Raw genomic sequence first — 15,212 nt, 5'->3', positions numbered from 1 at the left:
AATCATAAGGGATTTGATGTAGGTCATACCTGAATGACCTAGTGGTTTTCCCTACTATCTTCAATTTAAGTCTGAATTTTGCAACAGGGAGTTCACGATCTGAGTCACAGTCAGCTCCCAGTCTTCTTTTTGCTGACTGTATAGAGCTACTTCCACTGGACATGGAACAACAGACTGGTTCCAAATCAGGAAAGGAGTCCATCAAGGCAGCCTATTGTCACCCTGCTTATTTAACTTATATGCAAAGTACATCATGTGAAATGCCAGGCTGGATGAAGCACAAGCTGGAATCAAGATTGCCAGGAGAAATATCAATAACCTCAGATATGCAGATACCACCACCCTTATGGCAGAAAGCAAAGAACTAAAGAGCCTCGTGATGAAAGTGAAAGAGGAGAGTCAAAAAGTTGGCTTAAAGCTCAACATTCAGAAAACTAAGATCATGGCATCCAGTCCCATCACTTCATGACAGACGTGGAAACAATGGAAACAGTGACTTTATTTTTTTGGGCTCCAAAATCACTGCAGATGGTGACTGCAGCCATGAAATTAAAAGACACTTTCTCCTTGGAAGAAAAGCCATGACCAACCTAGACAGCATATTAAAAAGACATTACTTTGCCAACAAAGGTCTGTCTAGACAAAGCTATGGTTCTTCCAGTGGTCATGTATGGGTGTGAGAGTTGGACTATAAAGAAAGCTGAGCACTGAAGAATTGATGCTTTTGAACTATGGTGTTGGAGAAGACTCTTGAGAGTCCCTTGGACTGCAAGGAGATCCAACCAGTCCATCCTAAAGGAGATCAGTCCTGAATATTCAGTGGAAGGACTGATGCTGAAGCTGAAACTCCAGTACTTTGGCCACTTGATTCAAAGAACTCACTCACTTCCAGTGACCCTGATGCTGGGAAAGTTTGAAGGAGCGAGGAGAAGGGGACGACAGAGGATGAGATGGTTGGATGGCATCACTGACTCGATGGCCATGAGTTTGAGCAAGCTCTGGGAGTTGGTGATGGACAGGGAAGCCTGACGTGCTGCAGTCCATGAGGTCGCAAAGAGTCGGACACAAATGAGTGACTGAATGTACTGAGAGCTTCTTCATCTTCAGCTGCAATGAATATAATCGATCTGATTTCAGTATTGACTATCTGGTGATGTCCATGTGTTGTTGGAAGAGGGTATTTGCTTTGACCAGTGCGTTCTCTTGGCAAAACTCTTGTTACCTTTACCCTGTTTCATTTTGTACTCCAAGGCCAAACTTGCCTGTTACTCTAGGTATCTCTTGACTTCCTACCAGTCCCCTACGAGGAAAAGGACATCTTTTTTGGTGTTAGTTGTAGAAGGTCTTGTAGGTTTTCATAGAACTGTTCAGCTTCTTCGGCATTAGTAGCTGGGGCATGGACTTGGATTACTGTTACACTGAATGATTTGCCTTGGAAATGAACCGAAATCATTCTATCATTTTTGAGATTGCAACTAAGTACTGCATTTCAGACTCTTGTTGACTATGAGGACAACTCCATTTCTTCTAGGGGATTCTTGCCCACAGTAGTAGATATAATGGTCATTTGAATGAAATTTGCCCATTCCCATCCATTTTAGTTCACTGATTCCTCAAATGTCGATGTTCACTCCTGCCATCTTCTGTATGACCACTTCCAATTTTACCTTCAATCATGGACCTAACATTTTAGGTTCCTCTGCAGTATTGTTTGTTACAGCTTTACTTTCAAACACATCCACAACTGGGTTTTGTTTCTGCTTTGGCTCAACCTCTTCATCCCTTTTGGATCTGTTTCTCTGCTCTTCTCCAGTAGCATATTGGACACCTACCAACCTGGGGGACTCATCTTTAAGCGTCATTTCTTTTTGCCTTTTCTCACTGTTCATGGGATTCCCTGGTGGCTAAGATGGTAAAGAATCTGCCTGCAATGCAGGAGACCCAGGTTTGATCCTTGGGTCAGGAGGATCCCCTCTGTGGAAAAGCGAATGGCTGCCCACTCCAGTATTCTTGCCTGGAGAATTCCATGGACAAAGGAAACTGGTGGGCTACAGTCCATGGGGTCGCAAAGAGTTGGACACAACTGAGCAACTAATACTTTTAGACCTAATTACTGACATTCTAATTCAGAACTTAGATAACACTCATCTGAATTCACAAATGATTATTTAGTATGTTCCTGGCTGATGCTCTGCATTTCTCCAAACAATCAGATAACGGCATGTATTGCTGGCCATCATCTGCGATGGGACATTTGTCTTTAGAGAGAATGTGTAAAGAAACCAAAATTCATATTTAACATGAATGATGTGAAACATTATAAGTAATATTGTTTCAATTCTGGTGTTAAAAAGTTGATGCACTAAAATCACTAAAGATATATTCAGTTAATTTGATGGCACAACTTTCTATCTTCCTGTTAGAACATATAATAGAAAGCAAAGTCCTCATATAATGTTCACTTTTCAAGGCAAAGGCTGTGGACCATACGATCCTGTCATCTTCCTGGCACTTCTTAAGTGTTCATAGTAATACCACCACCAAACCACAAAGGCCAAACCATATTTAATGTTTAAAGCCTCGAAACAAGGCCAGTTTGGCTTTGCTTAGCTCAGCAACCAGTTTCTCAGACGCCTATCACATGGGTGTTTTGTATATTCACCTGTTACTTTGCCCTTTTGTAATGTCAGGTGAAGGCAAGATCGACGTGGAACATGATTTTGTTATAGAATGAGCTTCCTTTGGTCACTGGGAAAGAAACTGTAAATACAGTGGGCTATCACAGAGGCACTGCTAGTTCTGTTTGTAACAATGCTGTCGTTTAGTCGTTGTGTCTGACTCTTTGTGACCCTGTTGACTGTAACCTGCCAGGCTCCTCTGTCTATGGGATTCCCCAGCAAGAATAGTGGATTGGGTGCCATTTCCTTCTCTGGGCATCTTCCCGACCCAGGGATAGAAATTGTGTCTCCTGCATTGGCAGGCAGATTCTGTATCTCTGAGCCACTAGGGAAGCCAATAACTACGCTACAGAGAAGGAAGTAATTATCGTCAGATAGGAGATGTTCTCTACTGGGCTTCATTAGTGAGCATATCATTCCCCAGCAAGAGATATACTGGATGCTCTTGTATACCATCCCCAAACGATTCAAATAGCATGCTGTGGTGGTTTATTTTGTGTGTCAACTTACGGGCCATGGGGCGCCCAGGTATTTGGTCCAACACTGTTCTGAGAGTTTCTGTAAAGGTGGTTTTGGATGACATTAACACTGAAATCAGGCTTCCCAGGTGGCGCTAGTGGTAAAGAACCTGCCTGCCAAGGCAGAAGACAGAAGAGACTCAGATTCAATCCCTGGGTTGGGAAGATCCCCTGGAGGAGGGCATGGCAACCCACTCCAGTATTCTTGCCTGGAATATCTCATGGACAGAGGAGCCTGGTGGCCTATAGTCCATAGGGTTGCAAAGAATCAATACGACTGAAGCAACTTAACATGCATGCCTTCGCTCAGTCGTGTTCGACTCTTTTCGACCCCATGGACTGTAGCCTACCAGGCTCCTGTGTCCATGGGATTTTCCAGGCAATAGTACTGGAGTGGATTGCCATTTCCTTCTCCATAATATGCATGCACACAACATTAAATCAATGAACTGAGTACAGCAGATTGCCCTCCCTAATGTGGGCAGGCCTCATCCAATCAGTTAAAGGTCTGAACGTAACAAAAAGCCTGGCTCTCCCAAGAAAGAGAGAATTATCTTGCCTGACTGCCTTCAAGTGGGATGTCATCTCTTCCTGAGTCTTTAACCTGCTAGTCTTTGGATGAGAACAATGCTATTGACTCTCAGTTCTCAGGTCTTCAGACTCAGCCTGGAATTGAACTATCAGCATTTCTAGGTCTACAACTTGCCAACTCGCCCTGCATATCTAGGGACTTGCCTGTTTCCACAGCTGTGTGAGCCAATTCTCTATAATCTCTCTTTCTACCTGCCTCCCTTTTTGGCTGCAGGATCTTAGTTCCCTGACCAGGGATTGAACCCGTGCCCCCTGCAGTGGAAGCACAGAGTCCTAACCACTGAACCACAAGGGAAGTCCCCTCCTTTCTAATTTTCAAGAGCTCACACCCCAATCTCAATAATTCATCTGCCAGATGAATGCTGTGATGGCCTAGAGTCCTGAAAGGAGAGGACAAAAACAGAACACAAGGCTGCACCAAAGATTCAGACGTGATTTGTCAGCCTTTATTAACCAAGAGCAAAGCCGAGCCCTAGAGTTTCCTTTTAAAAAACCCAACCTTCTTTATGGCAAACAATGATTTTAAGTATATGTTCAATACTACAGAGCAAGAATTGATTACTTTCTAATCACTTATTCTTCAGAGATTAAAATACAAGTGTAAAACAGGTTAAAACAAGATCCTCCCCCGTGATTTAAAAATAATTCCAATTGAAAGACATTTCAAACACTATGTGTAGAACTCAGGACCAAAAAGACCTTACAACATTTTTACCTTTGAGGTAGCACAATAATGCTGAATTAGATTTCTTTTACTACAATGAGCTCAGGAAAACAATGAGGAATCTACCTTTCACTCAAGGTGGCCTAAATGGTTTTCTGCAAATCCCCCATGAGTTTGGTGACAGTTTTCTCCTTTTTTTTTTCCTTGAAGTATAAAGATAGCCCTGCAGTGTGTAAAAGGAAACCCACGGGAAGGCTGCTTCCCATAAAATAGACATTAGAATCATTGAGCAACGTCAGCAGTCAAGACAGGAGGAACAAGAGGTAATTGTAGTGAAAAGCCAAAACAACTTGTATCTTGGCGAGATTGGTTTACAAGTGCATGTCAAGAACAAAAATTCCAACATTGGCCAACTGAAAACAAAATATAAAAGATGACATTCATGGGTCTTTTTCCTTTTGCTCTGTGCAAAAATGCTCTTTTAATTTCCATAAATGAGAGGATTGTTTGTACACTATGACAGGACATGGAGATGCTGTGTGTCCAGGGGCTGCTGGGCGCCAGTGGCACCTCACTGACCATTGTGACTAGAGAATCTGGGCAGTAAGAGGATGAACAGTACCTCTCCTGGCTGGAGAATCATCTCTTGACACTTTGCTGCTGAATTCACTCATTAAACCATTCAAAGAAAAGCTCTACCCGGATTTCTGAGAATCTACTGCACTCATACATAACACATTAATATATAAGGATGAAGGATTAAGAGGACAGGGAAGATGAAACCTTCCTTCAGAGAATACAACCAAAAGAAGAGGGTGAGGGGGGTGTGATAAAGTGGGGCCAGTGGGAAAAATAATACTGCAGATTAGACCTCAAGGCTCTCAGGAACAACCTCCACCATGCAAAATCAATAGCAAAGCCAGAACGGAGGGCATGAAGCTCTAACCCATCCTAGAAGAGAACGATATAAAACAATGATCAGAAAGATCTCTTCCCAATAGATGCTCCTCCCCGTGAGGCTCAGCTCTCAGCACAGGGCTTGCACAACATGGTGTGGACAGCAGAGTCCAGAGTCAAACTTGGTCTGCTGCCTTCGACTCCCCGTGCTGTAAGGAAAAACTGGAACACTGTCAGGCTCCTGGTGCCTTGGTAACAGCTGTGTCCTTTTCACTCACAGTGGTCCCTTGACTCCCTTCCTCAAGCCAGACCCTCAAGGGGCCCTAAAGGCAGTGAGGGTCTGGACTGATGATCCATATGTCCATCTGCAGTTAGAGCAGGAAGACTTAAACCTGATGAACTCTACTTTGTAAAACAGAAACCGTCAGTATGCTGGGGGTGTCACAGAGCTCCTATGAAGGGGAAGACTGAACTGGGATGTGAAAGAGGGCAGGACGAGAAGTCCTATCCCTAGCAGCCTGCAGGAGTGACTGGCTCAGAATTCACAGCTGGCCCTAACTAATGCTGGCACGGGGATAGGGTGGGGGGTGTAAGGGGGCACGTGTTCACAGAGTCCTTACACAGTCTGGGGGCAAGATCTCTGCGTCACTCCTGAAGCCCAATGTACCTGTTACCTGCGTGAGAGACAGGCATGGCTCTTGTCTGCTAAAGTGCAATGTCTGCTTTCTTAATTTATGTGATAATAAAGCAATGCCATACAAAAGAAGAACCTTGGAAAATCATGGGGAAAAACCACACAGGCTTTCCCGGTGCTAGCTGCCGGTTTTGGAGTATTAGTTACAACCTTTCCCAATTCTGAGAGCTGCAACGCAGACTGCCGACTGAGAGTCTTTCTGCTTTCACTTCATGGAGAACAAGGAAAAGGGAGAACCGAGCAAGGCAATGATGAGCCGCCACTCTAAATATCTCTCAACTATACTGTCTGCGGCAAAAGCAGACAGCCTGGTTTAAGAGGGCAATGGTGACTGCATGGGCTCCATCGCTGTCTACAACAGGGATGACTTGAGCCCCAGCATGTTAATCTCCCAGGGATTCACTGAGATATACAAGTTTAAAAAATTCATATCAGAAAGGGCCTCTTGATTTAATATAAACGTGGCTATGACATCCAAATTTATCTTTAGGTAAATGTCACACTGCTCTTAGGATCTCTTGTAACATCTGATTCTAGGTCATTCTGAAGAAAAAAATTTCATTCTGAAATATATCTAGTTAATTATGATAATTCATCAGAACTCTACCTGATATAATCAAAAGGTTAAAAAAAGCTAAGTTACTTTCCTGTGGGATTAACTGGAACCCCAAATATCCCAACATCTTAATTAGAAAGGTCTTTGCCGTAATTCTACGAAATTGTACACGATATCAACTTTTTTAAAACTAACAAAAAGAGTTGATCTTTAGGATAAATGCTTGAGTCAGCTGACAAACTGATATAAAGGAGTATGTGCAAGGGGAATTCTCTAAATAGAGGGAAAAAAAATTTTTTTTTTCCATAAAGATAGCTGCTTTTTCTTTAAAGAGTTTAAAAATTGATGGTTCAACAGCAAAGCTACATAACCACTCTGGAGTAGAAGGGAAGGGCTCTGCCAGCACAGTGCCATCAGCTGGTAGAAACGACTGGAAACAAGACAGGCAGGAGTGGCCCAGGAACATATTTAGGTCAGACACAGCAATGGCAGCCCCAGACCCTGGCTCCTTATAGATAGACAGCAATCCACTCATGCATACTGCACAGAGATTAAACAAAATGAAAAGAAATGTACTAAAACAAAAGAAAGCACACCCCTCAACCCAGAAAACCTTCCCTGGCTCTCTGCTACCTGAAGAATGTGCCAAACGCCAGTTTTCTGCTCTAACGTGGATTCTGATGACTGATCAGTGAGCTCTGGGGTGCTGACCTGCTGGGCCCTGGGCAGGACCTCTCCCTAAGCATCACTGAGAACTGGGGGACAGCTGTTGTGTGCCACTGTCAGCAGACAGTACAGTGCCACAGGCCCACAGACCTCCATCACATTTGCCACCACTTTAAACGGTACAATCAAAAAGGCTACAATTGTGAACAAATGTGGACTTTCTCCAAAGACAGATGAGGAGACAGAAGGCTACAACATGTCCCTCCTTGAGAGAGGTTGGAGGAAGGTGTCTACAGTTACACCACAGGTTTGTGCCAACCTGTGGTAACTTTCAAAAGCCATAGTAGCAGCAAGAGAGGAAAGGAAGATGTTTACACTTTGGACTTTGTATCAGGCACTTAAATTGTTGGAGAGACATGCCATTTGGAACCAAAGATGTGAAGACTGGGTTGGAGTGATCGTGACGAGTGGTCTAACAATGGACTTTCAGAAGCAAAGTGGAGGTGTGGGTTGAACCTCTCCCATCCTTTAGTGCTGACTTTCAGGTTTTCTAAGTGCCCACGGCCATGGCAATGGCAGCGGCGGTGGCAACGGCAGGAACGGTTCTGTCATGTCTTCTGTTTGTGTTCTGTGGCTGACCGGAAGTTTCTGGTGTCACACTGAGAAGGCTCTGGGGTGTGGCACACCTACTGCCCAGGATCGATCAGATCCATGCTGGAGCCAAACATCTTCACCAGCTGTTCCTCATAGTGCGAGATGTTCCTCTTCATGATGTCCATGCAGGGCCCCAGCAGCCTCTCGAATGCTTGCACATCCATAACTGTATTGTTAGAAAGAGGTGAGGGAGAGAATGAGTTCTCCACACCAGCAAGTCAAAGTCGCTTCCCTCATGTAAACCTTTCTTAAATATGTCCATTCCTGTCCGAGGAATCAGACCACTGGATACTGGACATTTGAAAAAGACGGGGTATTATGTGGACACAGCCCTGCTACTGAGACTTTGTGGAGCATAGCAGCACCCATTCTCTCTGTCCCCGAACAGCCCTGGATACCAGTCCGCATCTCTGCTCTTTCCACATAGGCTGGGGGCTTCTATGCCTGTCTTATTCACAGGCTATTGTCAGCGTTCACGAATGTTTGCTAAAAGAACACATTCACCCATTTCTGGTTGGTCACACAAACTGTGCAAGCCTAGATGTGAGAAAGTCAAGGCGTGTTGATGGGGAAAAAATAGTGCATGTTAGGAAAAAATAAATAAATAACGCACAAAGCATCTTTCTTACCTAAGCATTTCACATCTCCCACTGCATAAGCCGAAGCAGCTCTGGGTTTGTTGGTGACCAGTGCAAGCTCTCCAAAGTACTGCCCCTTGTGGCAGCGCGCAATCTCGACCTCCTGGTTCTCACCATCCTTGTTGACTTTAGTCTAGAACAGGTAGAGAACACGCCTGATTCCAGAATCACAAGTAGGCACGTCCAGTTGCACATCCTTGTGGTCCCTTCTCAGTACACTTAGCATAATTACCTAGAGATTCGTGTTGCAGAGACTGACTACACTGTGTAAACTGCATGGGCTACTCCCAGGGGCCTGGTTTAACCAAAGGAGCTGGCTTTTACCAAGAGGTGAGGTGTGTGTGTATATAGATAAATATTATTGTAGTATATATTATATACTAATTTACATATTAATGTAATACAGTATATAAACCAACATATAATATTATGTTAATATACTTTAACATATAGTAAATGTATGGAATATTTAATATATTATATGTACATTTAAATATATATATGAATGCAATCCATTTGGTAGATGCTGACTTCTGAGACACAAGGAAAAAGACAAGGTCTTTTGCTAATTCTTCCTAAATAATGCCAATGCTTCTCTTGGTTAGAGTCACAATTCAGAGCTACTTCTTTTTGACTTAAGGCCCAGCAGGACTCAGACAATACATTACAGAGACCAGTTTCATGTTTATGTGCTGTCTGCATCTTAAACCAGTAGTCCCACTACATTTGTTTAGAAGAGTTAAGTAACTAAAAACTTTTTATAGTAGTTTGAATTTTAAAACAATAGTTTAAGAAATCAAACAGGTTATATTTTGTGCTTTTTGAATTACTGAGAATAATGTACTATATTTTACTTACTATCTAGTTTTTTTTTTTTTTAACAAATCTATCTGCTAAGCTAAGCAATAACTTGTTTAAATGAAAAAAATACTTATTAGTAAGAATTAGTTTCAACCTGTAAGAGCCACTTTATGGCAGGGGCAGATAAATAATTTTTTGAAGGTTAATTTAGCAAAATAAATAAAAGCACCATGCTCACTTACATGGTTTGATTTTCCCTCCTTCCACACTTCTGCCCTGACCTGTTTGCTCTGAAGCTGATCTACCCCTTCCGAGCCAATGCTCTCCAGTGTCTGTCGTATTCTCTGGGACTGCAGACATGCTCATGTCCGCCTAGTCCTTTCTCTAGAGGAGCACTTATCCCACTGTATTGTGAACACCAGCCCCCTGTAGGTTTTGATATAATGCAGGTTCTGATTCAGTAGGTCTGGGCAGAGAACAAGACCGAATCTCTGACAAGCTCCCCTTCTTTCCCAATCCAGTGCCACAATGCTGTTGGACCTACAAACACAATACTATGCTGTGATCAATAGGTGTCAATAAATACGAGAAATGTACGAACATATATCAGTAGTCCAAAAACTATAAGTAAAAAATTTTAATTAGGAATCAAGCCATCTTATGGCAGTAATCTTATTTTTCTTTCTCTATTGTTGCTGTTTAGTTGCTCAGTCGTGTCTGACTCTCTGCGACCCCATGGACTGCAGCCTGCCAAGCTCCTCTGTCTATAGGATTTTTCAGGCAAGAATACTGGACTGGGTTGCCATTTCCTTCTCCAGGGGATCTTCCTGATCCAGGGATCCAACCCGCATCTCTTGCAGTGGCCAGCAGATTCTTTACCACTGAGTTACTGGGGAAGTCCTCTTTCTCCACACTTAACTTACAAAAAATATTCTGTAAAAGGTTTCACACTAAGTTGATTTAGTATCATATAGTAAGTCAGTATTTTGATCCAGCAATCCCACTGCTGGGCATACACACTGAGGAAACCAGAAGGGAAAAGAGACATGTGTACCCCAATGTTCATCGCAGCACTGTTTATAATAGCCAGGACATGGAAGCAACCTAGATGTCCATCAGCAGATGAATGGATAAGAAAGCTGTGGTACATATACACAATGGAGTATTACTCAGCCATTAAAAAGAATACATTTGAATCAGTTCTAATGAGGTGGATGAAACTGGAACCTTTTATACAGAGTGAAGTAAGCCAGAAAGAAAAACACCAATACAGTATACTGACACATATATATGGAATTTAGAAGGATGGTAACAATAACCCTGTGTACGAGACAGCAAAAGAGACACTGATATATAGATCAGTCTTATGGACTCTGTGGGAGAGGGAGAGGGTGGGGAAATTTGGGAGAATGGCATTGAAACATGTATAGTATCATGTATGAAACGAGTCGCCAGTCCAGGTTCGATGCACGATACTGGATGCTTGGGGCTGGTGCACTGGGACGACCCAGAGGGAGGGTATGGGGAGGGAGGAGGGAGGAGGGTTCAGGATGGGGAACACAGGTATACCTATGGCGGATTCATTTCGATATTTGGCAAAACTAATACAATATTGTAAAGTTTAAAAATAAAATAAAATTTAAAAACAAAACAAAAAAAAGACAGTGCTGAAAGGAAAAAAAAAAAACTGAAACAATATCTAATGATGATGAATTTATTGTAAGAATGACTCTTTCCACCTATAGGTCATTGTGTTTCCTGGGTCTCCCTATCCATTAAATGGCCACAATAATAACTGCCCTAGAGACTCCCTTCCTAGCATGCTAAAAAGGAAGCTTTTTCATAACCAACACTCACAATGTATTCTTTGTTATATATTCAATAATCTTCCAATTTTCTATTAGGGTACTTACCCTTTTTCTTATTGATTTATAGGTCACTACTTCTCATATCCTTAATTACATAACAGAGGTAAAAGCAACAAAAAAGATATATATACTAAATATTTATCAATGAAAGGGCTTAAACCCTGGTCTCTGTCAGTCACATATCTCACGTAACAATTATGATTCTGGCACATGAAATACACTTCACACTATTAAAGTAAACAGTTACATTCTGTGCATATACCTGGCATCTGGATCTCCCCTGGAACAACCCACATCATCACACATAAACTCACCTTGCTTTTGATCAAGATGCTCACTTCACCAGACTCTATAATGTAAAAGCTATCAGCCTTTTCACCCTGAAAAGGGAGAGGAGGTGAGGTCAGAGCCATACATATGTACTGAGGGACACAGAAATAGACAATCTTCACATAGCCTGAGTTCCAATTTTATTATTTTCCAAACCTACAAACCAATTGATGACTAACAATTCAGAACAAAAACAGGAGGATCCTGATCACCAGGGATGTCAGTCCAACTACGACTGACAAACATCTCTCCTTCCTAACATGGAATATTCCCATCTGTCTCCGTGAATATACTCAGGCTGGCAACTGCACAGATCACATTCTTACAGCGCATGTTGGTCAGCTAACGAGACCTATGATAAGGGGTAAGTAGCCAAGTCGGCTGCAGGCAGTATCAAGGTGACTCCTGGCTAACCCTGGGTCATGAAGCCCAGCGATGATCTCCACCATCAAATACAGCCCTCCAGAGGACAGCGTGGAGCTGGAGAAAGCACCGCCTTGGTGAGGCAGGTGTCTTCACGGGGACTGATGTCACTCTTACAAGCCTCAGGCTTTGCTTTGCTTGTTTTGATGTTAAACCACTTAGCTGAACCAGTTATTCAGGTAATTCAACAAGTAATTATTATGTGCCAGGCATGAGAGATAAATCAGTGGATAAACAATATCCCTACCCTTGTGGAAATTACAGTCTGGTAGAGTAAACAAACTGTAAATGACCAACATAATGAATCAGTAAATTATGCTGCTGTACTGGAAGGCAATAAGGGCCATAGGAAAAAAGTAGAGCAGGGAATGTGGGATCTGGAGTGGTGAGGGAAGAGATGTTATATAGCATACAGGAGCACCTCAGTAAGAAGCTGAGATGCGAGCAAAGCCTGGAAGGAGGTGAGAGGTAGGCAAGCAGATATGGAAGAGGAGGCTCTCAGGCACACATCAGTCTCTGACTTCTCACTTAACTTCTGAAGCAAAGACCATCTACATTGAATAATCCAATACTAATCATGCGCTCTCATTCCATGTGACAGGTTGTATGTCTTCATAAGACTTCATGTCCTTCATGCATCACACAGGGACCACACACAGCTGAGGCTGACATTCCTGAGTTAGTCTAGTCCTAGGTTACCACATAATAACCACTGCTCCATAGCCTTATAAGGGGCTGTCTGTGGATTTCTGTGTTGCTATGTTGGGTAGGTACCCTGCGTCCTTTGGTAGATAGATTAAACCATCCTTTGGTTTGATAGATCAAACCAGTCCATCCTAAAGGAAATCAGTCCTGAATATTCATTGGGAGGACTGATGCTGAAGCTGAGGCTCCAATATTTTGGCCACCTGATGGGAAGAACTGACTCCTTGGAAAAGACCCTGATGCTGGAAAAGACTGAAGGCAGGAGGAGAAGGGGACGACTAAGGACAAGATTGTTGGATGTAATCACCGATTTGATGGATGTGAGTTTTTGCAAACTCCAGAAGCTGGTGATAGACAGGGAAGCCTCGCATGCTGCAGGCTACAGGGTTGCAAAGAGTCAGACACAAGACTGAGTAACTGAATTGACCCTACATGCAGCAGAACCAAATCACCAATAAGTTCTATTCGTGTAATACAAATAGCTTTAGGATATAAGTTGATGAAAGATGGGAAGCCATGAAGGAGACTAAAGAGGAGCCAGACTCAGGGCCACCAAGAGGGAAAATCATTTCTAGGTCCAAGAAGGGAGTTTCATAAAGGAAGATGTGATTACCAGTGTTCAGCGCTGCCAGGAGGTCAAGAGTAATAGTCAAATGTATGGAACACTCTGGTGACCAAGACGAGAGTAGTGAGCGGTAGAGAACTGGAGAAGTGAGAAGTGGTAAAGGGCAGTGTCTGAGCCCTTTGTTTAGAAAGATATATAACAATCATAATTTAAAGTGCTCATTTCAATGTTGCAGCTTGATGAATTTTTACACTTCCCAGAATTTTTACACTTACAAAGTTCCCAGATGGTTGTCACACCTGTGTAACCACCCCTAGAACAAATGAAAACTGCCTGAGTGACCCCATTTTTACATTCTTGTGCCCAAATTCCTACTCTTTTGTTTGTGTGTATGTGTTAGTCGCTCAGGCGTGTCTGATTCTTTGTGACCCCATGGACGGTAGCCCGCCAGGTTCCTCTGTCCATGGGATTTTCCAGGCAAGAATACTGGAGTGCGTTGTTGTTTTCTTCTCCAGAGGATCTTCCCAACCCAGGGATTGAACCCAGGTCTCCCGCATTGCACACTCTTTACTGTCTGAGCCACCAGGGAAGATACTCTTCTGTCTGAGGTATACCAGTAATGAGTAAACCCGAAAAACCCTGGGCACCACAAGCACCGTCATCCCAGTAAAGGCAACTCCAGGTCAGTACATGCGCATGAATGGACTTTCCCCTGTGAACTCACTGTGCAGCTCTGGGCCTGCCCCTCAGGACCTGTGAGTAATAAACCTTGTTTTTTCAAAGTTCCCAGATGGTTGTTGCTCAAGGTGCATCCTGCAATCATAATAAGAACCAGAAGGGCTGGTCCAGCTATGGCGTTGGCTCTGCCAGGGTAAATGTTTTGTGAAGGCTCACCGCAAGTATTAACAGTACGGGCAAAGATGAGTACCCCAGGCATTCCTAGCCAACAGCATCACTTTCAATAGGCTGAGACTGTCCCAAAAGGCTCACTATTAAGATGTCAACTACTCCCCGAACTTATCTATAGATTCAACTTATGTAATCCCAATAAAAAAGCTCAGCAGGTTTTTTTGGTAGAAGTTGATAAGCTGGTTGTAAAATGTATACAGAAATGCACAGACAAAATAATTAAGAAAAAGAACAAAAAATTTGGAGGGCTTTAAACTATCTGATTGAAAGATTTACTATATAAAGCTATTGTAATCAAGACAACACAGCATTAACTGAGAGACAGGCATAGATCAGTGGAACAAAAGAGACCAGACATAGACCCAAACATACATGGGTGACTGATTCTCATTCCAAGTGTCCAGGCAGTGGAATAGGAAAATGGTGCTGAAGTAAGCGGACAGCCATACGAAAAGCTCTAATCTTCTCTATCTTGTAATTAATTCAAAATGGATCACAGATCTAAATGTAAGATCTAAACTAGGAGACTAGAATTGTATGGTTCAGTTTAGGAGCCACTAGTCACATGTCACTACTGGGCACCTGAACTGTGGCTTGTATAAATTCATAGGTGCTCTAAGTGTAAAATATATGTTGAATTTTAAAGACTGAATATCCTCCAAATGTAAAATATCTCATTATTAAATTGTTATATCACTTAGATGTTGAAATGTAATATTTTAGATATAGTAGGTTAAAATACCCTATTAAAATTAAAGTTCACCTGTTTTTTTTTAAATTGGCTGCTAAAATATTTTAAATTGTTTGTGGCTCACATAATATTTCTACTGAACAGTACTTGCCTAGAAGTTAAATAAGAGAAAATCTTATTGATTATGCAAACTTTTTTTTTTAAGTAGGACATAAACAGAGTGAATTACAAGATGAAAAAAATGACAAACTGGACTTGTCAAAATTTAAAACTTTTGCTTTTTAAGGTATTACTAATAAAATGTATTACTAATAAAATGAAGAGACAAGCCTCACAGCCACATTCTGGGATTAATATTTACAAA

General features: G+C 42.3%; 1 protein-coding gene across 1 annotated transcript in view; it reads right to left on the bottom strand.

Annotated features, from left to right (window-relative positions):
* Positions 1-4,211: 4,211 nt before the first annotated feature.
* Positions 4,212-15,212, bottom strand: part of PRKAR2A (protein kinase cAMP-dependent type II regulatory subunit alpha) — a 71,981-nt gene continuing 60,980 nt past the window's right edge. The window contains exons 9-11 of the mRNA XM_005909351.3: positions 11,540-11,605; positions 8,548-8,689; positions 4,212-8,084 (exon numbers count right to left, since the gene is read on the bottom strand). Coding sequence (XP_005909413.1) covers positions 7,951-8,084; positions 8,548-8,689; positions 11,540-11,605 — 342 coding nt within the window. The 3' untranslated portion in view covers positions 4,212-7,950. The remainder of the gene's footprint in view (positions 8,085-8,547; positions 8,690-11,539; positions 11,606-15,212) is intronic.

The sequence above is a fragment of the Bos mutus genome, chromosome 22 (genome assembly GCF_027580195.1).
Source record: "Bos mutus isolate GX-2022 chromosome 22, NWIPB_WYAK_1.1, whole genome shotgun sequence".
Taxonomy (NCBI): domain Eukaryota; kingdom Metazoa; phylum Chordata; class Mammalia; order Artiodactyla; family Bovidae; genus Bos; species Bos mutus.
The sequence above is the reverse complement of the archived record's forward strand: the minus strand, read 5'-3'. Positions and strand labels throughout refer to the sequence as shown.